The sequence below is a fragment of the Myripristis murdjan genome, chromosome 13 (genome assembly GCF_902150065.1).
Source record: "Myripristis murdjan chromosome 13, fMyrMur1.1, whole genome shotgun sequence".
Taxonomy (NCBI): domain Eukaryota; kingdom Metazoa; phylum Chordata; class Actinopteri; order Holocentriformes; family Holocentridae; genus Myripristis; species Myripristis murdjan.
The window spans coordinates 38,292,663-38,319,917 of record NC_043992.1 but is presented as its reverse complement, the minus strand read 5'-3'; the positions used below and the strand labels follow the sequence as shown (position 1 = coordinate 38,319,917).

The following is a 27,255-nucleotide window of genomic DNA, read 5'->3' as shown; positions in this document are numbered from 1 at the left end:
TTTATTCTCTCTCTCTCTCTCTCTCTCTCTCTCTCTCTCTCTCTCTCTCCCTTTAAACATTCTCATGTGCAAATAATGTGAACTACGCCTGTTTGGGAGCAACTTTCAGCGTGTGCTGTGCTCCATGCAGTGAACTATGAGCACCCCCTGCCAATCAGGACAGGAACAGCACATGTGTGGTATTGTAAACACTGTCGATATGTTGCTGCTTGTCCCTGTAATGAACGTGGAATATTAATAATGTTAGTTTATTAAAATTCCATATTGTGGCCTCTTTGGTTACATATCAAGAAAACCTGACAGACTCACAAATCTGAGACGTGAGCTCCAATTGAAATGTCAGGAAAGTCCATGTATTATCAAAGTCATCTGTTATCAGTGTGAAAGCAATATGTTCCACAAAATTATATCATACATATTATTCTTATATTTTTCGATGTAACAGAAATGCAGGAATAAAGTTCAAATAGAACTGCAATGAATCAGGATGACTCCTGCAGACAATTAGTAGGTTTAATTCAATTGGACGACTTTGAGTGCCTCATTTTTTCATTGGTCAAAAGTAAAATGGCTAAAGTTGATCTCTGAGCCACAAAGGGATTTGATAAGCACACTGCATGGTGACACTGGATCACGATGTAAGCTCTTCTTCTGTCCCAAGATTACAATTTTTTTGTGGTAAAAATAATAACTGTAAATTAACTTGTGCTGTTTTTGTCGCTCAGTAAATATCCACCAATCAGAGGCCACGCTCCTGCGTGTTGCTAGGTAGATTATGTTAATATATGCAATGCAGCCATCTCTGCAGCTACCATTCTGAGGTAAGAACAACTTGTACGTTTTCTACAAAATGTACCAAAACCTGCGATTGCTTCTCGACCGGTTATGTCGCTCCACTCCATGAAAGCTTTTCTGTAAATACAAATTAAATGTGCGAGGGACTTTGGCGCATTTCTGTCGATAGAAATTTTCATTTTTTTCCTCCGTGTCTCTTCGGATCTGGTTGTTGTTGTTAGTCCCACCCAAAATGGAGCCCGTTCTTCCTTGTTGACCGAAGACCGAAGGGCTGGGCTCAACTCGAACGGGGGGACGGGTGGGTTTACCCAAATAATTCGGGGCTTTACCGCTTTAAACCCACTTTTGTCAAAATTGCAGCGTGTAGCCCAAGCTGTGGTGTCCGAGAAGTAATTTAATGTCCAAGGTCGGCCTTACATTGGGACTAAATGGTAATAATGCTAATGCCGCGGTGCAATAAATGCCCGGGTTTCTGCAGCGCTTATTTTTGTGGTATGGTCCGGTTGGGACTGAGAACTTGCGGGGTTAAAATAGGGGGGAATTCAATTTATTATTGATTATACCAACTAGATACCTGAAGTGTTTGACACCGTCGCGGTCTTGCAGTGTGCGTGTTGTGCAGAGATGCGGTTGCATTTTGGCACCATTTTCCCCTGCGCCTTCGTAAGCAAACGTTGGCCGCGTTTTCCTCGTACCCCCACTGAGTGGTTTGTTTGACCGCTCTGTATCAGAAGTGACATGCTGCTTTATTTTGGTGTGTGTGTGTGTGTGTGCGTGTGTGTGTGCGCGCGCATGTAAACCAAAGCGAAACGTTCTCTGATCATTAAAAAAAAAAAAAAATCTCAGTCCTAAATTGGCATGTGTCTGCCGGGTCTGTGGGTCCAGAGGTGGCCACAGTGCGTCCTTCCACTGCCGGCTGAATTATCTCATTTTCTTTCTCTCATGTTGCAGCCAAGCAGCTTAAACCACCACCACGACACTTCTAGTTATGTGATTTTGACAGGGAGGGCTTTGTCACCATGGTGGGCAGTGTTTACAGCAGGCCAAAGCCTCATTTCTAGGCCCTTTTTTTTTTTTTTTTTTTTTTTTTTTTTAATCATGCTACTCCATGATTTTTTTTTTTTTTTTTTTAAGTAAAGCGCATAGACTCTAAACATACCTACAAACAGACACAATCTCTCTCTCTCTTTTTTTTTTTTTTAATTTTTATTGTGATTGAAATACAAAACCACCCGCCCTGTTTTACTTTGCATTGTCTTGTTATCATGTTGCATTCTTGCGACTGAAACCGCCAAATCCTCTTTTATCTGTGTGCATTCCAGGCTTCCCTGTCTCAGGAGAGTAGTAATAGGTGACGCTGTGACAAGCCTGGCACCGTGCTGCCATGGAGACCAAGCAGGAGTCTTCTCCTGTGTGGAGTCAGCCTCCCAGCAGTGATGCAGGCAATGCCACACAGGTTTGTCCCCCCTCCCCGTCTGAGATCGCTTTGATAGATTTATCGCCTCCTGAGCGGCTGCATTAGAGATATGAGAACGCAATGCAGGAATAAGCAATAAATTGAATGCCCAAGAAAGCCATTCATCCTCCGTCGCATAGATCTTGCACACACACACGCCGGTCCAGGGAGCTCTTTAAGAATTCATATGAAAAGACAGGTTGCACACACACGGAAAGATAAGTGTTGTATCGCATGCAAAAGAACAATAGGCAAACCAACCGATTGCCAAACAGTCAGAGCTTAAAAAAATATACACGTCAAAGCCAACCAGGCTGTCTCTAAGCCCTCATGTTAAATTTACATTACAAAACAGACATCACTAAGTAGTAAGATAACCTCTTACTGTTGAATAGGGGTAAACAAAAACCTGTGGTATATATTTTTTTCAAAAGGATTAAAAAATCATTATAAAATGTGCAAATGTTGGTGTACAGGTCCTACATCAAGTAGGAGGGCTAAAGGAAACATCAAATATTAAAATGCAAATTTGTAAGCCTTACATATAGAATTGGGGATACCCTGACTGGTGAGTTTTAGAGGGAAATCCAAAAGTTAACCAGCCTGCTATAGAATATAATAACACTCCAAATGATGGTTCACAACCTACCCAGAGGAAAAGAAGAAATAACCCTCATTTGGCATTAGTATGGTGGTAATTTACCACATCTGTTGTCTCACTCATACATACTGTAAATTCTCTTTTCAGTACGGCAGTGGGTAATTTTGGGGGATGCGTCATTATTCTGATGTTGTTCATATTGCACACACATGCTGCAGGTGCATTTTGAGGGTGGCACGGTGGCCCAGATAGTGTACAGTGGCGATCAGGCGGATCGAGGGCAACAACAGGTGGTTTACACTGCAGATGGGAGCTCCTATACCTCCGTGGAGTCAGCTGAACACACACTGGTCTATATCCACCCTGCAGATGGCACTCAGGTAAGAAGGGGCCTGGTTCTGAACAAAGCTGTTTCTAACTGGCATTTCAGGCATTTAGCTGACATAACACCTGGAACAAGGGGCCTCTCTATTATGCAACTGTCTCTTAACTGCGAGGCCGTTCTCTGCTGTGAATTAGTGGTGTAAAGCCGAACTATTGTTTTTCACCTATTTTCATTTTCTTGTGTGTTTCAAGTGTACCCTTATCCCTGACCATTGAATTCAACGTGTAACCGCGGTATTGTGCATGTGGTCCTGCCAGAGTTGCTCACAACGCTTCATTAAATTTCCCTTTGATTTCTCTCTTTTAGACGGTATTTGCTGACCAGCCCCAAGTGGCTTACATTCAGCAGGATGGTACGACTCAGCAGGCAAGTTCACTGTGCACAGATCAGTTGTTGCTGGCAGTGTACCACCTTGTTTTGACAGAATTGTAAAAAGCAATCAAAAGATGAACCTCTAAGTGTAATCTCCTTCGCAGGTCACTGTTCTGCTGCCCAGTGGGCAGAACATGAACGCCGCCAACCTGCATGTCCTCAGTAATGTAGCAGAGGCTCCTCAAGCCATCCTGGAACCAGTTTCACAGGTGATAATGGCCAAAACCAGTGTTTTTGCTCTGACATGTAGTGGAATATAACTATTTGCCTTTGCATCTGTCCATAATGTTTGTCTTTAATGGAATACAGTAGGGGAAAATATTTGGTTATTTACATGTTGTATGTAGGCTACCTTCCTACCTGTAGGAAATTTTTCAGCTGTATAAAACCTCAGCATTAAATTTCATGTTTTGGAGCCCCTCAGAATCAAAAATTGAGAATTCTGTGTCCATGCTGCACTAACTCTCAAGAATCATACGGGTAGGAATCTACTGTGGAAGAGGCAGAGATACCAGCTTCTCCACCAACAGTAAACTACATTTGGAGAAAAACCCTAAATAATTGTATTTGAAGTACACTAGGTGGATTTAAGGAAGAAATTTAAATACAACACTTCATCACAAAATGACTCCTGGAGTGCATTCAGCATCACAGACTGATGATATATATCTATATATGATATCAGTGTAGGAGTATCCAAGGGTCAGTTTTCCCCTTTTTATATGAATTGATTTTTCATTTAGTTTCAACAGGACACACACAAGAAGATGAAATCCTGTTTTCAGTGTTTACCACCTTTTTATAAATGAAGATTAATACAACAACTGGATGAATACTGACCCTGTGAAATTATCTACTCCTATGCAGGAGCAGCTATCGGTGTCCAACTCACTCACCTCCATGGCTGACATCGCGGACCCACCCACCAGTCCCCTCGGGGCCACAGACTCCACAGAGGACTCTGAGGAAGACGATGATGAAGACTCTGAGTTGGACGACTGGGAACCTCGTCAGCCTCAGTCGTTCACCCCCCATAACCTCTGTGAGTGGCGTCTTTAAGATTCTTAAGGTGGTTACATGTGGTCTGCCGGGGGTTTCTGTCACTCAAACATTAAAAAGGTGCATGGTTAGAGTGTTTAAACACTGTGTCAGCTAACACTGGACGTGTGTTTTTGTCTCTTTTTGACTGTGCAAATGACCATCTCACCTCAGTGACCTCTGTTGTTGTACCAGACAGGGTTGCAACTAATGATACGTTTAACTGTCATTCAGTTTTTTTTAAATGAATTGATTACTGATTAAGTCTGTAAACTTTTAGAAATATTGAGAAATGCTAATGGGAAGTTAGCAGAGCTCAAAGTGATGTCTTCAAATCACTTCCTCTGTCTGACAAGCATTCAAAGAAGACCCAGAGGATTCATTTTGTAATGATGGGAGTGGAGAAAAGTCGATCACAGAATCTTACAGAATAACTGGACAAATTACTAAAATGATTAAATAATTATCAAAACTGTAATTTAGTGTAATTTAAACTGTAATTTTTGTCAATAAACTGTACTAATAGATGTATCAACTAATTGCTTCAGCATTAGTACCAGGAACTTATGGCTGCTTTTGTTCTGATCTAAATCTACTATAGACTTCATAGATACAGGGTGTCCATAAAGTCTCTTTACAGTTTAACAAATTGATTACAAAAGCAAATGAATAGACAAATCTGTGGAAATTATTACAAAATGAGGAGTAGATATTGAAGTTTTTTTGCCTCATTTAATCCACCTCTATATGTGCACTGTTAGCTGCATGAAGCACATCAAGACGGGACTCTTTCTTGACATTTTCTCTGCAGCAGAGCCTCATCAGTGGCGGCAACGGCATCAGTGATCTTTAGCTTCAGGTGGTTGATGTCCAATGTGATTAAAAACTTTGATAACCACTGAGCACATAGAACAAATCTCATTAATATATCTCATCAATTGCATTTGTCAGGGTGTGAGGAGTGTAATAACGCCAACCCCTCAGTGTGTCTAAAGCACGGGCCCCTGCACCCCATCCCCAACCGTCCGGTGGTGTCCAAGGCCCGGGCCAGCCTTCCTCAGGTTCTCTACATCGATCGCTTCCTGGGAGGGGTTTTCTCCAAGAGGCGCATCCCCAAGCGCACCCAGTTTGGCCCTGTGGAGGGGCCACTGGTGCCACAGAGTGAACTGCAAGACCACTACATTCACCTGAAAGTAAGTCTGTGCACTGTCACTTCCAGACGATTTCCCACAAGCGTGTTTTTCAAGGTCATTTGCATTGCTGCAGAAATCAAATTTTGTATGTAACATCTTTATCTTTATCTTTATTTGGATTTCCATTAGCTTTGGCTAAGACCGTTGCTATTCTTCCTGGAGTCCACACCCAACACAATTATCTTTACATTACAGCATATTACAAAAAACACACCACACAACAAGACACAAACAACAACCAAAAACAACTCACACCAATCTACAAAATAAAAACCAAAACATATATACAGTACAGGACCTAGTTCACATTAACTGTACCTCTGAAAGGTAGCTATTAACCTAATTCATAAATGGTCAGATGGTCAGGTATATATCAACATACGTTAGATGTGATTCCAGTATATTGCATTTACAAAAACATCATTTGGATTTCATAAAGCTCATCAAACTGACACTAATTACTTGTACCCAGCAGCCACAACTAAACATCAACAGACCCCGAGAACTGTTTTGCTAATAAATACTCTTTCAGTAATTCTTTAAATCTATATTTGTTTTTTTCTTGAATGATACGTCCCGGCAGAGCATTCCATATCACCATGGCTCTAAACATTACCGTACTTTTCATCTTGTTTGTTTTCACTTTAGGTCGAGTAAATCTACCTTCAGTAGCATGCCTGGTGTTGTGTACATGCTCATCTGAACTCAAAGACAGTACACTCTTTTTCTGAGCCTAAATGACAAAGTGGAGCTGCAGTAGAGCTTCCAATCCCATTGAATTAAGACCCTGCAGTTGATCTCCACTCTCCACAATTTTTTAACAGTTGATTGACGTTTTACTCATTCATCAAATAAAAGGGGCTTTGTCAGTATTTTTAACACTTTATTGATGAAATGATTATTTAAAAAAATAAGGACTTGCTGAAGGACTTGAAATTGACACATCTTATATCTCTGGGGGAATTCAGGTCAATTATAAAAGACAGGGAAATGAGCTCAGTAGGATCGTGTGATCGTATTATGTGATTGTATTTTATTTGTCTCTTGTGTGTAACCATTGCTTTTGTGCTGCCGTCATCTTTTATTCTTTATTTTTTTATTTATTTAATCTTGTAATCTGTGGATACTGCTGAAAACTGTGAATTTCCTTCGGGATGAATAAAGTATCTATCTATCTATCTTGGCCAGGTCACTCTTGGAAAAGAGATTTCGAATCCTAATGAGTTTTTTACCTGGTTAAAGGATATTATTATTATTATTTAATGGACAGTTAAAATTGTCCTACTTCTTAAGAGCAGTCAGTGCTAAATCCAGAGGGAGCTTGACTCTCCAGTGTTGGATCTCCTGCCTCTCTCATCCATTTGGGTTGGTAAACACCACCAGGCGCCACATTAACTTATTTTTGGCCGCTGAAGTTGGAGCTGCCATTTGGAGCCACCAGTGTGTGAAGTTTAACCAGTTTATACTACAGCAGTTATTCATGCAGCCCCAGAATAATCACTTATGAGAGGGTATCAACATAAACAGGAGAAAACAATTTAAATTTAAAAAATGTATCTGATGTGTAATCCCATTTTTTGCTCTTTTTCTCAGCTGTGCGTGCTCGATGCAGACAAAGACGGAGAGAAGTCCGATGACATGTGGGTGGATCTGTCGGATGAGGACAGCTGTAACTGGATGATGTTTGTGAGACCAGCCCAGAACCACCTGGAGCAGAACCTGGTGGCCTACCAGTATGGCTCCGAGATATTTTACACCACCATCAAGAACGTCCAGCCCAAGCAGGAGCTGAAGGTACGAGCTGTGCTGTACAGTCTGTTGTTGCCATACTTGTGGTGTGGTGCTGTATGTTTTTGTCGTAGTGTGACATATGGTGTGTCTCAAATCGCGCACTTCTGCACTTACACTGAGTGTTTTGAGTGCATAAGTGCGTTCACACTGAAAATACTAACAAAATGCAGTGCACTGCAAATACCCGGATGTTCACTCAAACAGTCAAAAAGTTGAGTGTGGAACGATGGACACTTCTCACCCTGACGGCACCACTGACCGGAAGGAGCTACCTAAAAAAGCTGAGTTGAGTTTTCGATTTACGACTGTTAATATGTCACTTTATTAAGTTTTAATTTTTTTTCAGGCGAGAAAGTAACCACGTAGATTCCAAATATGTGGTCAGTTTGTCCAAATAACGTCTGTTTTGAAAATTGCTTCGACGTTTTCGGATAACTCTCAAGCGAGCGATTGTGCAAAGTACAGTCACTTCCGGTTGTTTACAAAAATAAAACTCTAACACCTTAGAAGCAGTGGTGATGCTTTTATTTTGAAGATAGGATGTGTACACGTCTACTTCTGGATAACTTTACCACCGAAAACCAAAGCCGGCCGCGGCTCTGGTCGGCATCAGGCGGGCCGGCTGGGCTCCGGTCGGCCGCAGCTCCAGGGGGTAGGGGGCGCTGCGGCCGACGAAACATTCTTCAGTAACAAATGATGAATTTCAGAATCAATCAAAATCAGGAATCAATAGAGCTATTTTTGCGGGTGACGGTAGTTGGCGGTAAATCTCCGTTCGGGATTAGAGAAGAGGAGAAGAAGAAAAAGAAGCTGTGGCGGTAAGTGCACAACGGGAAGTGCGCCAATTGAGACACCCTTCACTGTCGAAATTCGCGCACTGTGCCTTTAAGTGTACTGTCAGCTAAGTGTACTCACAGACAGTGCACTAACGGAAGTGCCCGATTTGAGGCACACCGATAGTCTTCACATTATGGTCGTGTGTTTTCTGCATAGTTGCGTGAAGTATGCGTGAGCAGTGCTGTAACGGTACGACTGTGCTTGGGGTGCCAGTTAGGTCAGCGCCTAACAATACTTCGTCAGGGTGTGAGTCAGTATTTTTTTTTTTTGTCAATTAGTCCACCGTACATAAGGTTCAAAAAATGAGGAAAAGAAACAAAACCCCTTTCTTGAACCCATAAAAGCACATAACCCAAAGCCCACAGATCCAAACAACTCAATACCACCACAAGGAGTTTTCAGTTCAAATTAAATGTATTGTAGCAAATCATAGGCAAGGAATCAACCAAGAAGTCAGCGACAGGAAAAGCAGCAACAGAAAAAAAAAAAAAACAACAAAGAAATCAATGGCCAGTCCCTTCCAGAAAAAACAAAAATCCAGTCCACAATTTCAAACCCCCCAAAATCCTCACACAGTCACTTTCTGTAAAACAGTTCAACTCAGTCCCATTTTTCAAAAAACACAGTAAATTCAACTCAGCTCAGTTCAATTTCAGTTCGTTACCAAAAAAAAAAAAAAATGAAAGAAGGTAAAAAGGAAACAGAAATAAACCCCTGGATTTACCGGAGTTACCTCCCACTGAGTCCAGTCCAGTCAAGTCCCGTCCGCGTGTCACGTCAGTCGCGTCAAGTTTCTCCCTCAGCACTGCTGCTTGAACAGGAGTGTGTTGCGATCCGTCAGCTCCAGGAAATATTCCTCCCGGTTTCCCGCAAGACGACCACTCGGGAATAAACGCAGACTTTTACACACGAAAAAAACCCCAAAAAAAACGGTGGAGACGCCAAACGCTGCTCCGTGCTCCGGCAGGACGGCCTCACCTCTTCCTCCGAAATACTGTGTGCCGCGCCATTTTGAATTTCCCCCGGCATGTAAAAGAGAAGGACGGCGGCCATTGGCTCATGAATGGAGGTGTGTTAATGAAGGTGGGGCTCATGAATGGAGGTGTGTGTGTGAACCTTCAGTAGCCTCCCGTGGTAGTGATAGTTATAATGATAACCTATCGCTACAGTGCTGCTAAGGCATATCTGGTCCAGACTCATCGTTCAAAAGATGCTGGTCAGAGTTAAAGGCTGACATTTCCTGTGATATTCCTCAGTGTCAGTATTTCTCATGAGACTGGGATGGGACAGGAAAAAAAAAGTCAAAGAGAGGGGGGCAGGACAGGAATCATAAAAACATTACGTCAATTTTATATATATATAAAAATATGCAGTTCTCATGTGATCGCTGTTTTCTGTAATTTGAACCTGATGCAAGTCGTTCTGTTGTCTCTTTATTCCTCTTTCACTCTCTCCTGTCTGCCCTGTCGACTAGCCATGTGTTCTGCAGGCTGAAATATTGTTAATGTTTGTGTGGATCACGGAAATGAGAACTGGAAATTGCTGTTACCTTTGTAATAAATAATGAATATTCAGTGTACAGTCACTTCCTCCACAGGTGTGGTACGCAGCATCATATGCAGAGTTTGTCAATCAAAAAATCCATGATGTAACTGAGGAGGAGAGAAAAGGTGAGGCTCTGCACATCATGTGTATTTTACTCAATAAGGCGTGTGCATGATGACGTGTCCCGCTCACAGTTTATTGTCATAGGAGTAAATATAATGGGTCCCCAATTTTTGGTGTTTTCTCAGTCTTGCGTGAACAAGAGAAAAACTGGCCTTGTTTCGAGTGCAACCGACGTTTTGTGAGCTCCGAGCAGCTGCAGCAGCATCTCAACATGCACGATGAGAAGCTGACCTCCGTCACCAGGTAACATATTTTCTATCATCATCTCACTGGATACTGATGCTGCTACCAAACACATTTTTTTTTTTATTTATTTGTTTATTTGACAGGGACAGTGCACATTAACCCCCTGAACCCCAAACCCGCCGGCGGGATGGAAAGACATGTATTTTTTTAAAAATCGCCAAAATTCGAGCGTTTATCATAGCTGGAAGCTTTAAAAACCTATTTTTTCGTCGGAATTTGAATTTTGTCCAACTTCGGTTTAGCGGTAGAAAAAAGGACGAAACTAAGCCTAAAAAAGTGATTTTTCATTCGAATCATTTGATTATACATGCTTCATTCAACAATTGGCCAAAAAATAGTCGTTTACTCAATCCAGATCATTCAAAAAACAGAAAATTCTGCGGTCTTCAGCGGATCTGAGACATCTTGATTGATTCAGGTGAGCCCAACAGTTGGTGACAAAAATTCACTGAATTTCAGTGTGTAGGCAGCAGTAGTAACATGGAAGGGCGCAAGGCAGTAAAAACGCCTAAGTTTATACAGGTTGGAAAAATGTTAATATTTCAGGAAATAAATCATGTGAAGCCCTACTTTTTTTTTCCTGGATCAGCGACACTTGTGGGCACCTGAAAAAATGTTCTGTACATTTATTCCAGTTTTTTTCGATTTTTGTAAAATAAATTATCCAAAAAAATCAGTTTGCCTTTTTTTATTATTTTTTTTTATTATTTATGGCACTATAACTCTTTCATACTGTGTGAAAGACATTTTTGAATGGCTTCAGCTGTGCTGTTTCCACAGAGGTGCAGCAGAAAAACAAGCCCACAGTGAGCCAAAATGTGAGGGGAGCAGAACCGCCCCAAAACTGCTTGGGGTTCAGAGGGTTAATAAACATTACTGTAAATGTGCCAGAGTTAGCCAAGAAGCTATCTTTCATCTGTAGTCCCTGGACAGATGTTAGAGTCACCCTAAAAACAGAATAAAATATGAAAATGAGATTGAAAATATGAAAATGAGATTGAATGATGACATTGAAACGACTGAGTCCAAATGAACTGGACGTTCTTGTTGTTTCTCTCTCAGATCCAGAGGCCGAGGCCGAGGCAGAGGCAGAAAGAGATTTGGGACTGGCAGACGACCGGGACGCCCGCCTAAATTTATACGTTTGGAGCCGCCAGTGGACACTGGTGGGGACAAGACATCGGTATGAGGGACATTTTTATTTGTTAGTAATAAACTGAACGCTGGTTTGATGGTCCTTTTCCAGTATGCACATTATATTTAGAATCATACAAACCATTTATTTATCCAGTACGGTTATTAAAGTGTTAAACAAGACAAATATATCAACAGATGCATTCAGAAGATGCGTTGTAAAATTTAAATTACAAAATGCGTAACACAAATGGTCTCTCTGACAGGAGATGCTGGGACTGGTGGGGAAGCAGCCGCTGGAGGAGCGGAGCGAGGCGGCTCAGAACGGGCTGAAGGTGGTGGAGCTGGAGCCGGAGGCGGAGGTGGGATCGGAGGCGGAGAGCCAGCTTCTGCCCTCTGCAGGGGAGCCCATCCCAGAGCCGGCCACCCCGCCCTCCAGCGCAGAGCTCCCCGTCCCAGTGAAGGAGGACCCGGCACAGAGCAGCCAAACGGACGCCCACCTCACCTCTCAGGACATGCGCCGCGCCAAGAGGATCAGGGTAAGGCTTCAGTGCAGCGGTGTTTTTAGATGGCCTGTTATTTGACGTCCCAGTGGCCAAGATGTGCTTTACAACGGTGTGTCTCTCTTCCTCATTGCGTGCTTCCCTCCAAGATGGATGTGCAGGTGAGTGAGGCCTGGAAGACGGCAGAAAACATGAGGTTTACAGATTCCTTTTTGTCATTGTCCACGGTGTAGCTGTTCATGTGACGTTTGGAGAGACATGTCCTCCTCCTCCGTACTCCATTGCATCTGTCAGCCTCCCCTGAAGCCTCAGAAGATGCTCCTTGTTGATTCATGTCTTCAGAACGCTCTTCTCTCTCTCCTTTCCATGGCAGAACGCAGCGCTGCAGCACCTCTTCATCAGGAAGAGCTTCCGTCCTTTTAAGTGCACCCACTGTGGCAAGGCTTTCCGGGACAAGGACAAGCTGGATCAGCACCTGCGGGTCCACGGCCGCGACGCTTACGCCTTTTCCTGCCACATCTGCAGCAAGAGCTTCTTGAGCGACTCGGCCTTGGAGGACCACCTGGTGCTGCACACGGAGCACCGCTCTTACTCGTGTCTCTTGTGCCCCGAAACCTTTGAAAGGCTGGACCTGCTCAAAGACCACGTGGGGGTGCACGCGGTGGAGGGATGCTTCACCTGCCCCTCCTGCAAGAAAACCTTCACTGACTTCATCCAGGTGAATAAATGTCTCTTCCAGAATTAGGTGACGCGGTGATTTTAGAACAGAAGAATGCACCAGTGTGACTGTTGCATAAAGAAATGCAAATCTTTAAAAGAGCAGTTCATCCAAAAAACAAAATAAAGGATATTTTCTCACTTAACCCAAGTCCAGTATATCATATCCATCACCATCCATAGCCCACCACAGTGAGGCTGGTGGAGCTCAAACCATCAAAACTTTACCTGTGAAGGGAGAGTGGGACACATTTGAAACCTCGGCAAATCATGTAGAAACTACAGTTGTCCCTCGCTATAACGCGGTTCACCTTTCGCAGATTTTTTTTTAGTGCAATTTTACATGCTTTTTTTTTTCTGGACTTATTTTTCTATGAAGGTTTGAACTTTGAGAGTTTAAACAAGAGAGAAAAGTGAGAAAATGTTAATGCCTCTCTGAGAAAAGTGTATAAAGTGTGTAGTGAGGGGTTTTACAGCCTTAAAACATCTATAATAATTGTAAAAAATAAAGCTGACTACTTCGCGGATTTCGCCTATTGCGGGTTATTTTTAGAACAAAACTCCCGCGATAAATGAGGGACCACTGTATCTGACTGCACAGGGGATAAGAGGGAAAACATCTTTTTTTTTGGCATTTTGGGTGAACCATTCCTTTTTAATAGAATTGCATTAACCATATTGTAATTGTAGTAGCAAACACATTTTTTAAAATCTGTAATTTTGCTGCCAAGTCAGAGTTTTTAAACAGTAGCTGAACAAAGCTGTTGCTCACTAACAGTTACACAGTCAGACGTGTGTTTCCGAACCTGATTCAGCAACTCAGAATGGAGGAATATGAAATGTCTCTTTTTCAATAGTTAATTGAAGCATTTACACTTTTTTTTTTCCCAAATCACAACATGTTCTTTTCCCTAGCTGAAGAAACATATCCGCTGCTTCCATTCAGAGAAGATTTTCCAGTGCCCAGACTGTGAGAAGGCCTTCTGCCGGCCCGACAAGCTGCGTCTTCACATGCTGCGCCATTCTGATCGCAAGGACTTCCTGTGCTCGACGTGCGGCAAACAGTTCAAGGTGAGACGGACGTGAAGAGAAATGGACACGGAGACGGCGGTGCGTCTTGTTAAAATCTGTGCAGATGTGTGTGCATGTCAGAGTGCTCGCATAACAGCTTCTTTCCCTGCGACCTTCAGAGGAAAGATAAGCTGCGGGAGCACATGCAGCGCATGCACAACCCGGACAGAGAGGCCAAGAAGGCGGACCGCGTCCACCGCTCCAAGACCCTCAAACTGAAGGTCCCCACCACCGACTTTGAGAGCTTCATGTTCAAATGCAGAGTGTGCATGATGGGATTCAGACGCAGAGGAATGCTGGTGAGCGCTGGCTTGGACAAAGCTGATATTTATCTGTCGCGTTTGTATTTCCATGAGACTGAAAATGGTACTCACTTCATATTATATGGTTCAATACCATAATTATGTGCAATAACCTATAGTGCAATAACTCCTGTCCATGTTTGCACTTGTACATGTATTTTTCTTTCTTTTTATTCTATATATATTTATATTTATATTTATATTTATATTCCTTTCTTTATTTTTCTTGACTATTTGCTCTTTTTACTTTACACTTTGAGTGGGAGTTGTTATTGTAACAAAAAGTAATTTCCCCCTGGGGATCAATAAAGTATTCTGATTATGTGTTTGGATGCAGGTGAATCATTTGTCCAAGCGTCACCCAGAGATGCGTATTGACGATGTGCCTGAGCTCACCCTGCCAATCATCAAGCCCAACAGGGATTACTTCTGCCAGTATTGTGACAAGGTTGGTTTGTTTCCCCCGGTCTGCCTCGTCAGTGCTCAGGTTTTTTTTTTTTTTTTTTATTATTATTAATTAATTCAACATAGAAAGCAGGTATACATTTGAAAGCAGCCTCTATACAGTCAATAGCAGGGACATCTGCTCATCAATAAAATAATGAAAAAAACTAACTAACAACAATTATTATATTTATAACTAAGTATCCATGATTATCACATATAGAAAAAGAAGAAAAGAAAAAAAAAGACCTGCACTTTCACACATTTTTTTCTTTTCTTTGAGAAAAGAAAAGAAAGAAAAGAAAGTGCTGAGGTTTGAACAAAAGAAAAGAAGAAGAAAGAAAAAAGGCCTTGTTGTTTTTTCATGTATCTCATCCATTCTTCTTGGCCTTAGCTGGTAAAGCTGAAAAGTAAGTGCTGTAAAACCCAAACACCCTCAAAAAATGACTTCAAGTCTCTTAATGAATATTTGGTTAAAAACTGCATTTCATTCATCACTTTCAGCCCAGAGGACAGCAGCTTCCACGGTCATCTTGTGATTCTGATGGTGTGCGTTTGTCTCTGTGCAGGTCTATAAGAGTGCCAGTAAAAGGAAAGCCCACATACTGAAGAATCACCCCGGGGCCGAGTTACCCCCCAGCATCCGAAAATTAAGACCAGCTGCGCCTGGAGAGCCGGACCCCATGCTGAGCACCCACACCCAGCTGACCGGCACCATCGCCACTGCGCCAGTCTGCTGCCCACACTGCGCCAAGCAGTACAGCAGCAAGGTGAGAGGCAGGGTCCGTCAGCACAGGTGCACTGCAGCAGGGAAACCACTGGGAAGTGTTTGTGTTTTTGTGTGTGTGTGTGTGTGTGTGTGTGTGTGTGTGTGTGTGTGTGTGTGTGTGTGTGTGTGTGTGTGTGTTCATTTATCATGAAGCATCTTGAGTCAGATTGAGCAAGAAGCTCTCGGTGCTTTGCTTAACGTGACCCTGCTGCCTGGTTTATCACCTTTTCTACTTAAATTGGGAAAACTGGGATTTTGATTGTGTTTCCTTTTTTCTGTTATATCCTCCTGAGACCTGATGGGAAAAAAAGTGTCTTCCAATTTAACTTTTTTTGTGATATCTTGTCTATTTAGAGTTCAAACAACAACTCACAATTTAGAATTTCACAAAAATATTTTAATTTTAGATTTTACAGTACGTCCACTGTAGTGGATTTTACTGTAAAAAACAGATAATTTTAAATTTAAATAAAAAAACAATCAAATAACCACAGATAATCAATTACAGACAATCAATGCCATTAACAAGAAAATATATAATTTTCATAAGTAAAAAACAAAAGCTAAACAATATTTGACTTCTTGTTTCTTTTTTCACGACATGTGCGTTTTTCTGCAGCTGCCATTTTGGCTCAATAGAAAGTGGGTGTTTCCCTCATCCCACCTTATCACATGAGATATCATTGGAAAGGCCTGGATGCCCTCTGTACAGTAAACCAGGACTTGATAGGGCAGCTCAAATGAGTAAAAGGATATAGACGATCAATTGATGTCCACTACAGAGGACATAATTGAATAGGCTGGGTCTCAGGAGGATATGTAATTTGTCTGCCACTTATGCATTTTGAAAAGGTGATGCTCTTGTCCAGGTCTCCTTTGAGATATTATTTATTTCAGTGGATTAACCTGCTCTAATACAGGTCAATTATGAAGATGAAAATCAATAAAAATAAAAGTGTGTGTGCATGTGTCTCAGACTAAGATGGTGCAGCACATCAGGAAGAAGCATCCAGAGTTCGCCCAGCACGCCAACACCATCCAGGCCCCGCTGACCACCGCCGTCATCAGCAGCACGCCTGCCGTCATCAGTGCAGATGGCACCACGGCCGAGGCTGTGGTGGTAAGAGCACACACACACACACACACACACACACACCTGTCAGGCACACACGCTTCATTTAGATGCTTTTCTGTCTGACGGGTTTTTTAGACGTTGTTGTGAGGGCAGTCAGGTTAAAGCAATGATGATGATGATAAAAAGAGGAAGAAAATAAATAAGTGATAAATAAGTGACAGTCAGGCAAGGCGAGTTTATTTGGATAGCCTATTTCAGCAACAGGGTGATTCAAAGTGCTTTACAGAGAGCATAAAGACATTAAAACAATATAAAAGCAGCACAAGAAAACATACATAAAAACAATTAAAACGTGTTAAATTTAGGAATACACTGCAAAAACGCAAAATCTTACCAAGATTATTTGTTTTATTTCAAGTCAAAAATGTCTTATTCCTAGTCAAAATATCTCATTACACTTAAAATAAGACATGATCACCTCAGAAGTAACTTGTTTTTAGACAATTTTCACTTGTTTCAATTGAAAATTCACTTGAAACAAGTGAAAATTTGCTTGTTTCATTGGCAAAATTTGCCAGTGGAAAAAGTGAAAATTCACTTGAAATAAGTGAAAATTAGCTAGAAACAAGCAAATTTTCACTTGTTTCAAGCAAATTTTCACTTGAAACAGGTGAAAATTGTCTAAAAACAAGTTACTTCTGAGGTGATCATGTCTTATTTTAAGTGTAATGAGATATTTTGACTAGAAATAAGACATTTTTGACTTGAAATAAGACAAATAATCTTGGTAAGATTTTGAGTTTTTGCAGTGTAAAAAGAAGCTAAAAGGAGAATAAGATGATAAAACAGGACATTAAAAGTTACAGTGCAGTGTAAAATATTAAACCTTAATGTGGTTTAATGGAAGGCAGCAAAACAGAAAAGTCTTCAGCTGTGATTTAAAAGAACTGAGAGTCGCAGCTACAGTTCCTGATCCTGCAGATCTACAGTTTTCTGGGAGTTTGTTCCAGATATGAGGAGCATAAAAACTAAACACTGCTTCTCCATGTTTAGTTTTTCCTCTGGGGACAGAAAGCAGACCTGTCCTTTAGCAGCAGATCAGAGATGTATTTTGGCCCTAAACCATTTGGTGCTTTATAAACCAACAGCAATAAGGAAAATAAATGAATGCCAGTGCATGCAACAGTTGTTTGAGTTTTTTGTTTCTAGCCTGCAAGGTAATGATTCAGTTCTTTCCACAGACAGAAGACAGGTATGTATGACACAGGCTGACTGCCTTTTTCCCCCACAGACCACAGATCTGCTGACTCAGGCCATGACAGAGCTGTCCCAGACACTGACCACAGATTACCGCACGGCCCAGGGAGACTACCAGAGGATCCAGTACATCCCCGTCTCCCAGGCAGGAGGCGGCCTGGCCCAGCCTCAGCACATCCAGCTGCAGGTCGTCCAGGTGGCTCCGGTAAGATCCACAATCTGCTGTTAGAGCAACTCTTCTGATAATCCCTTAATCTGTGGGTTATTTTCTCCAGTGAACGAACTCATCAAAGAGGAAAGAACATAACAGCATGAGCTGTCAGCGCTTTATGTAAAGGAAGAGAAGGAAATAAATAGAAACAGTAAATGACGCAGCGGTCTTTAGTGCGCAGGAATCCAGTGAAATCCATGAATGTGATGACTGCAAAGTGCAAGTTCCTCTACACCTGTGAAAGGGAGGCTTTGGCCTGCAGTAAGGGCTGCTGCAACACACCAGTGAGAAAGAGACCAAATGCAAAATAAACCAAGTTAAAGATGAATTCGATATATTTTTTTTTTTCCCCAAATTTGCTCTAGATATTGTAATAACATCATTATTGTGAGATGTTTTGGCCGCGATAATTGTGTAGATAAAATCTGATACTGTGATAGTCCTGGCCTACAGCATGTGTCACCAACTTAAGCAATGTCTAGGGCTGTAGTCAACCCAAGAAAATATTGGTCGACAAAGTCCTGAAATTTTGACCAAAAGTCGACTAAAGAAAAAGTTACTATTTTTAAATGAATTAACTGGGCAGTAGCCTACCTGGTAGCCTTGTCCGCCTAAATGAATTACAAATAAACATAAACAACTAGTATTTGCAGTATAATTTGCAGTATTTTAATTATTTTGCACTGAATGACACACTGGAGATGGTCGGCTCTGACAGCGCTGCATCACGTGCACCTACACAATATCATAGCCTATGATTTCTGAAAATAGTATTATGTCAAGCTGCCGTCACGGGTGTGTGCACCTGCAGTTATAAAACAATTGTTAGACTAAAACTTTGAAATATGCCAATTCTGATATATTTATACTCCAAACTGACGGAGCAACCTGAAGCAGACATGTTAGCTTGCTGTTTTTAGGTGATGTGTCATGTTGGTCGTTGAGCTGTGATACACAAATTGTTGATTGCAAAGTTTGCATTTCACTTTTTTTTTCCATCTATTTTGGTAAAATGCTGCGACACTGACAATGTCTTTGACCTGGCAGAGGACTAAATGTTCATTAAACGTTCTTAATTAAGCAAATATTCGGAAAACCAGGCCTCATTTTTTCTTCAGTTCAGAACATACCGGCCCACCTGTCTGTCTCCAGTGGGTTGGGCTAATCCAAAACTGTGAAGACAAGGGGGGTGTTCTGAAGACAGACTGTTACCTGTGAAACCGTTTGTTCTGAAAACACCCCCATCAGCACTTAGTGCTTTACTCCTGATAAAATTAACACGGCAAATAATCGACCAATCAGTTTTGGTCGACCAAGAACGTATCGACCAATAAATCGACCAGTCGGCTAACAGACTGCAGCCCTAGGAATGTCATTATCCTTTTTTTTATTATTGTTTTATTATTCTGTTATTTCTGCTTGATCCAGACATCAAACATAACTCCAGTCAGACCGTAGCAGGGGTTCGGTGCCTGCAGTGAAATATTGAGTTGTGGCCACACTCACATGTTCTGGTTCACTCATTAACCAGCCCAACACTACAAAATCGATCCCAAATTTCCATCACCAGTTACAAGTTATTAATCAGCTGATTTTATTCAGCGATTCTTTAGCAGGTTTGTCCGTGAGTTGCTGCAGGCTCACTCTGTAATAATGTTCTAGGGTTAGGAAATAGTTATCAGCTGCCATCCAAATTCTGGCAAATTATAAATTTGAATGGGAAGTTTGTTTGCTCTTGCAGCCACTTAAGCAGGTATCATCACCTATCATTACAAACGACAAAAAATATATTTAGCAGATCAAATGGTTAAAGTGACTGCTATTATTGAGATAGGCTTTACTCCTGAAGTTAATTTACTGCTCTGCTCATAGCCTGACAGTATTAATGAGAGTGTATGTGCCAGGTTGATTTAGGGTGACTTTAGGAAATGGTAGGAAGTTTTTTATTTTTGCACTGTGTGGTCCACAGGCTTCCTCCCCGCATTCCCAGCATCCTACGGTGGATGTGAGCCAGCTGCATGACCCTCACGGCTACAGCCAGCACTCCATCCAGGTGCAGCACATCCAGGTCACAGAGCCCACAGGCACCGGCCAAGGTGCCGCCCAGGTAAACCTTCATCACCTCCGCAATGGATAGCAGTGAATTTGGCATAGCTGTCACTCCAGCTACGTAAGAAGCCGCTCAGTATCCACAGCTTGGCAGGATGAGGATGTCACACACCTGCACTACATGTGCCACTACATGTGGTATCGGGAATGACCCTTTTTTCCATTTCCTTCAGCTAAAGTCAGTAATTGAATCAAAACGTGTTATCCGGATAAGCATCATTCTGTATCCATAGCAGGGTTCCCACGGGGTCTTAAAAAGTCAAAGTAAAAGCATTGAATTTACGAATTTGGAAATAATACCTTAAAAAGACTTGAAGTTTGATATCTAGGTCTTAAAATGTGTTCTGTATATAACTTCTCCGTATCGCATTTCTCATCAAACGTTTCATTTGTCAACCACGATTATTTTGATAAAATAACGTAAACAAAGAGCGGCAGAACCAATAATTTCGAACGCAATTCAGCCCCGGGAAAATGCTACGAATACGTCACTGAAGACCTCGCACTACAGCAGACACAAGACTACCAACGACAAGACAAGTAGTTGTTTTTTAACGTTAGATAGTTAATTCACGCTTGGGAAATGGGGAAATGTAAATTCAGCGAAGCGTGGATGGATAACATTTCTTTCTGTCATGGGTTAAAACCTGTGGTAGATAACGTTTTTGAAGCCTACTGCACCTTTAGTCCAGTAATTTTAGGCCAAAATTGGGGTCAATCTAGGACAAATTGCAAGAGAAACAAACTCAACTGATTTTGTATCCTCAGTTTGTCCTGAGTGAGGAAAAAAAGTCCCAAGGAATCCCATTGGTGGAAAGTTTTGAAAATCACCTCTATATGACCACATATGACCAAAAAACACTGTTTTTAACACACAGGGGAAAGGGGTTCAACATTTTACTTTCAGATATCACTATAAAAATTCACAAGTTGATTACACACACAAAGACAAGAAAAAAAGTCAATTACAAGTTCTTTGAATTATTCTGTTTACACATGCATATCACACATTATCTGATTTGATATGCGCTAATATGGAATATAAGGAATAAATGCCAGAAGAGACATTTAAACAGTGAATTAAAAGGTTACTATATATATAGTAACCTTTTAATTCACTGTTTAAATATCTGTATTAGCGCATATCAAATCCGAGGCCGAGAAATAGGTATTAGTTTTTGATATTAATGGTCTTAAAAAGGTCTTAAGACTTGAATTTAACTTGAAGAAACCTGTAGGACCCTGCATAGAATCTCAAATGAATGGGTAGTTTTGAAGCTGTGTTGAAATAGAGCCCTGCCAGTGTTACGGCTGTCAGGCTGTTTTTTCTGCCTGTTGTTGACACCCTGGGAATCTCAGGAGCGTCTCAGCTTGCTGTCTGAACGGTGACGGAGCTGTCTCCTCTCTCCTGTTTCTTCAGGTCACAGGTCAGCCTCTAAGCCCCACCTCCCAGCAGGCCAGTCAGGAGCTAAGCCCCGCCCAGCTGACCCCAGTGACCTTAGCCCAGAGCCACACCCTGCAGACCAGCGGCGCCCAGCAGCAGGGGACGGTGCAGCACGCTTACATCCCCGGAAACTGGAACTACCGAGGTTACCGTGAGTCACCGCCGCAAAACACATGACCACCTCACCTCACCCCGCAGCTCAGGCACTTTCTGGAAAAGTCTGTTCTGGACAGGGTCAGTCAGAGAATTTAAGTAATTCTGGGTCATGGAATATACTGGAATTTTGTCAGCGTCAACTTAAACAAATCAGTAAGTAGTTATTCACCAGAAATATTGATTTTTCTAGTGTGTTCACATTCTGTTCACGTCCCCCACAAAGTAAAACTCAATGATAAACTTTAAAAACTCCTGAATCAGAAATTTTGGTCAGGAAAAAAAAAAAAAATCATGTTTGTATAAGTCATGGAAATTGAACATTTTAGTCAGGAAAGTCACAGAAAGTCAGGGAATTTAACATTTGACACACAGTGGGAGCCCTGATCTCATCTAAATGACTTTGATTAGATTTGAAAAGTTTATTTTGAACAACAACAAAACAAAACAACAAGAATAACAACAGAAAATGAAAAGTTTGTTCAAAAAGGAGTGGGAAGAAGTCGAAACTTATGTACTCCCAGCCCTTCTCCCTGCACAAATAATTGATGAACTTATCCTGCTGCTTCAGAATTACTACGATCAATAGCCATCCTAATATTGATTATAATAATAATACTAACAATACTAATACTGCAGCTACTACTATCACTACTACCAGCAGCAACAACAACAATAACAATTATTATTATTATTATTATTATTATTATCACCACCATCACTATCACTACCATTATTATCATCATTATAACAATGAGAATAATAATTATGATAATAATAATAATGAGATTAATTACTTTACATGTTGTTGTTTATACGTTGACTGCTGTTGGTTGACTGTCAGTGTTTACCTTTTGTTCCTCCAGCGTCTGAGATCCAGATGATGGCTCTGCCTCACACTCAGTATGTGATCGCTGAGGCCAGCACGCCCGTATCCGGAGTCAACAGCAGCCAAGTGAAGACGGTGAGTTCATACTGAGCTGCACCCAAAAAGATAAAAACAACCACCGTGTATGGCTGTGGTTTAGAAAATCACTTTGTTGTGTATGCTGAAGATACTTTAAGGTGAAGATAGTCAGTGGCTGTGCGTGGTATCATGTTTTTCCAGTTCAGGTGTGGAAAACATGGCTATATGGTACAAAGGTCCTGAGTTACGCTTTCTACATTTGGCTTAAATCTGAACGCTCAAATTGGGATTTGTCAGAGTTCCCATAACCATCTCATCATGAGCCCGCAGCAGCAGGGAGGTCAGTAACCGGGTTTCCATCCACCTGTTTTTATTCGCATTTTCAGAAATTGTTAAAAAAAAAACATGGATGGAAACGCCAGAAATTCAAAAAAACGGCCGAAAATTCACAAAAAAGTTTTTACGCTTGGAGGGGGTGGATTTCTCAGCGTATCGATAAAAGAAAATGCGACTTTTTGCTGTGGAAACAGGTTTTGCGAATAAACGATGACTGGACTGGATACCACGTCACACTTCTACGCTACAGTCTTATTATTAGTTATTATTATTATTATTATTATTATTATTATTAGTCTCTTATTCCTTATTTAGGATGGTTCGGTACGAAGTTAGCGCTGCCAAAATAGTAAGCAGACTTCTCCCAAGAGCCGACAAGTTCAGCAGGAATCTGTCCCTGATCAGCTGTTGAGTGTCAGCTGAGTGTTTGTTGTTCAGTCGACACACAGACGCTATCTTATGACATCATCTCACGGTGCACTCTCCTCTCAATAATCGCAGAACAAAACTAATGAAAACAGGCATAAATTCGCATTTTCTTTTGCGCATTTTGACAAAATTCGCTCAAAAATTTCGATAGATTTGGATGGAAACCTGACTAGGGAGACACAACTAGAATAAACAAACTATAACTAAAATGTGGTTGTCCTGAGCAGTTTAGAGTGAAAAGGGTATTTAATAATGGGATTTCCTTCATGTTGTCTCTCTAGGAAACTGTAGCTCTGCATGTGGCCTAATCAGATTTGATGTTGTTTGCTGTTGTTACTCTGCACGTGTCTCTTCAGTGTCATCTGCTCTTAATGACACTGTGTGTGAGTTACATTGTAAGAAAAATCGAGAAATTAACATGAATTCAGAATTGAGCATGAAGCCCTGCAGTGTAGGCCTGGACAGTATAGACAAAGTCAAGCATCACAATACGTTGGATCAATATGTAACTCCCCGGAGTTGAATCATGGACACAAGGCGTTCTTGGGTTTTAACAGGCATTTACTTTCATTCTGATGCCGTGAGAACTGAGTTCAATAAATAAATACAAACTTAAATTAGTCCCATACAACGTATTCTCATAGAGAATAAATATCAAACAATTAAATAAACAAAATACAAATGGCCAAAAATGGTCAAAATACAACTATCTTCACAGCTCTAAGCTCTTATTCTGATAAGAAAAATTATTCATACAACATATAACATTCGCCAACAACATAAATGGGTCTATCATTCAATTACTGCTAACCGAAGCATAGCTTGTTAGCACACTACATAAACAATAAGTCAGTACAGAGCATAGAGCTAACAGCAAACCTCATTGGCCACATTAACTCACGGGATTGAACAAAAAAAATCTTCAGCTTCCTTCAGCTCTTACAGTGCTTATATCAGCAGCTTACAACTGTGGATCTCCATGAAAAACAAACAAAAAACAGCAACAAACTTAAATCTTCCTCCGTGGCTCTAACAGGTGTGTGTGCTGTGCTCTCTCAGGTGACTGGCGGTGTAGCAATAAAAAAGGTCGTACCATCACAGCGCCTTAATATAAGTTCCACCTGTAATTAGAACCTCTTAGAACCATGTTTTAATTCTGTTTGTACTTTGAACAGAAATATAATATTGTCGACATTATTTATTGTTCAGTTTTAATCAAAAACATAAAATTAATTTGACATGTTACCAACTTTACTAATTATTTGAATAACTGCTTCTAACAGCAAGTACAAAATACCTTTAATCGTTAGTGTGAGGTTACAACATCCAAAATCCCAGATGATATCAATCTCATATCTCGATATTGATATAATATTGATATATTGCCCAGCCCTGTGGTGTGACTGAAGAGTTAATCTGTACTTAGAAAAATGTTCTGAAAGGGGTCATTTGGTCGACTTATACTTTTTAAGACTTCATTTTAAAAAAGAAAAGAAAAGAATGAATTTCAGAAGCGTACCTTGACACGTTTCAACCGCTGTGATCAGGAGATGATAATAATGATGATCAAATACACAATTTTTTTTTTTTTTTTTTTTATTGAAAAGTCGCATGTATTTTCTGTCTTTCTGTCCTAACATCATCACGTTTTTGCATCTTTTTTCCTGCAGACACATTATGTCATCTCCGAGGGTCAGACGGAGCTGGAGGCCAAGCAGGTGACCGTACCTCAGAGCGCCACCCAGAGCCACAGCGAGCACCTGGAGCAGCAGCCGACCAATCAGCAGGCCACCACGCAGTACATCATCACCACGACCACCAACGGCAGCGGCACCAGTGAAGTTCACATCACCAAACCCTGACCTCTGACCTCTTCCCCAGAGATTTAAAACTCTCCCACAGACTGACCCTGCATGTCGTCCCTGAACAGCCTGAACGCACACGAACGAGCAAACACACACTCACCGCACACACACACACACACACACACACACACCAATACAGGACCTGTGTACATACGGAAACTCAAGAGGAGACCAGCACAGTTTTATGTGTCTGTTACAGCGTCGAGACGTCGGATGAATTGTTGGTTTTTTTGTAAGCTGCCAGGACTTTCTGAGGAAAAACTAATTTAGTCGGCAAAAAAAAAAAAATAATAAAAAAAATGGGAACTTTTCATTTTGAAGCAGAACATGTGCACAATGGGAAGCTGAAAGTGACATTTAAAAGTGTTACAATTTTCTGGAAAAACTTTCACTGAGACCAAAAGCTCACCTGCTTTCAGAGTTTTTAGGTGTGGAAAGTGTGGAAAAGTAAGACAAATAATAATAACTGATGATGTCCAGGGCTTCAAAAATATTGAAAAGTGGTAAAGCTTTTCAGTCCTTGTGCATATTTACAGTACCCATTTTTATACAATTCTAAACTTCATTTTTTCCCCCTTTAAATTATATTTGTAGGTGAAGGATAATCCTCATGTGTCCCTGTGGTTACTTGACTGTCCGTCCAGCCGCTGTGAGTGAGCATCATGTTGAACACCAATCACAATCCACACGAGTCACGAAATGAAGGACTGGAGAAAAAAAAAAAAATGAAGACAGTCAGAAATGGAAAATGAGAGTCCAACAGTTGCCATTCCACAACTGAGCTCATCATGTTTTTACCCGGGACGGCCCCTCACCATGTTGCTCATGTTGTTGATGTTTCCTTTTTTTAGTTTCTGTGACATAATGTTTTAGACGTTTCTGTTGTAGACGTGTGTTTGGATGCTGGATCTTCCTGATTTCCCCAAGTTTCAGAATGATTCCTGTAAACCTCAGTTGGTTTTTTTTGTTTTTTTTTTTAACAGCCCACCCACACTGGCAATGGAATTGATATTTTTGGTTGTTCACAGCTAATTTTCAGTTCTGAATGTTTCACACTTCCTTTGGTTTGACAAGGATTGGACATGAACATGAGACACCTGGATGTTTTTTTTGTTGTTGTTTTTTTTGTTTTTTTGTTTTTTTTTTTTTTAAAGCAAATCATCAAGCTCAACCATACAGACCGGCATCGTAACACGTTACATTTCAAAAGGGATAACATTCATTTTGTCTCACGTTTTTGATTTACTCACATTTTTTTTTTTTTGTTGGTTATTTTCCTCTTCTTCACAAGGCACGTGTCAAACTACGGAAAACATTTCTACATGTGTCAAATGTCCCATTTTAGAGACACGCGATGACAAAGGCAGAATATTGTGTGTGTTTTTGAGGAGAAAATGATTGAACTAAAATGAAAAAAAATGTTATGATACATCAGTTAAAAAAATGTTTGAGTATTATCACAGGTTTACAACTAAAGAGCTTAGGAGCTAGAAAAGACACTGTGCATTATGGTAACATGGGTAACACTTGATAATGGCTGTAATCCATTGTATTAACCTGTGGAAAAGTAGTGCAAGTACATAACAGTGTTGGTGCGTAATGGCAACCTTCAGTAATTTAGGATACGAAAACAAAAATTCGGCAAAACTGTCATAAAAAGGGAAAACTTCCTCAGCGGTAACGCAGCGGGAGATGGTTTTGGGCAAGACGCTGAAGCGCCAGGGCTGCTGCTCTATCCCTGACCTCTGACCTCTGACCTTTTGACCTCTTTTGGGATCCATAAAAAACTCTAGTTGGAGGTGCTGGTCCTTGTTTTAGTTCATTCGGTTCCTAAACCTGTACTTCAGATTGCGTCAGGCACTCAGGCTCGTGCACGCGGTTATGTACTTCCATGACTTTTCCATTTCTGAAATACATGTGACGGAGGCTGTTGTGAAGTGTTTTTATTTGTCTGCACCCCCCCTCAGAGGACAGTGCGCCTACACTGTTATTTATTATATGGTCTGTGACAGCGGACGTGTACAATGTAAAATAGAGCCAGGATGTTCAGAGAGATATTTCCTCATGTACAGCGATTCTCCTTATTGTTGCCGATGACTTTGTCCTTTTGTCCATGTATTGAAAAATTAAATTCTTTTCTATCTGTA

The 27,255-nt window shown here is 41.1% G+C and overlaps 1 protein-coding gene across 2 annotated transcripts; it reads left to right on the top strand.

The window, feature by feature from the left end:
• Positions 1-898: 898 nt before the first annotated feature.
• prdm10 (PR domain containing 10) lies at positions 899-27,255 on the top strand. Of its 2 annotated transcripts, XM_030067079.1 has the most exons (24): positions 899-1,226; positions 2,118-2,251; positions 3,071-3,232; positions 3,544-3,603; positions 3,714-3,818; positions 4,477-4,651; positions 5,599-5,840; positions 7,434-7,634; positions 10,066-10,138; positions 10,262-10,379; positions 11,445-11,565; positions 11,783-12,055; positions 12,169-12,180; positions 12,393-12,737; positions 13,652-13,807; positions 13,927-14,106; positions 14,447-14,557; positions 15,123-15,323; positions 16,299-16,442; positions 17,689-17,859; positions 19,835-19,972; positions 21,395-21,569; positions 22,438-22,535; positions 24,914-27,255. In XM_030067079.1, exons 2-24 carry the CDS (start codon positions 2,180-2,182, stop codon positions 25,103-25,105), a joined length of 3,525 nt encoding a protein of 1,174 aa, XP_029922939.1. In that variant the 5' UTR covers positions 899-1,226; positions 2,118-2,179; the 3' UTR covers positions 25,106-27,255. The 2 variants fall into 2 exon arrangements, with proteins under 2 accessions (XP_029922939.1, XP_029922940.1); XM_030067080.1 differs by lacking the exon at positions 12,169-12,180 and having other exon boundaries at positions 24,914-25,105.

Coding starts and splice junctions, on each gene's coding strand:
- prdm10 (XM_030067079.1), top strand. CDS start 2,180: ATGGAGACCAAGCAGGAGTCTTCTCCTGTGTGGAGTCAGCCTCCCAGC. Junction 4,652..5,598: donor GTTCACCCCCCATAACCTCT/GTGAGTGGCGTC, acceptor TGCATTTGTCAG/GGTGTGAGGAGTGTAATAAC. Junction 15,324..16,298: donor CCAAGCAGTACAGCAGCAAG/GTGAGAGGCAGG, acceptor CATGTGTCTCAG/ACTAAGATGGTGCAGCACAT.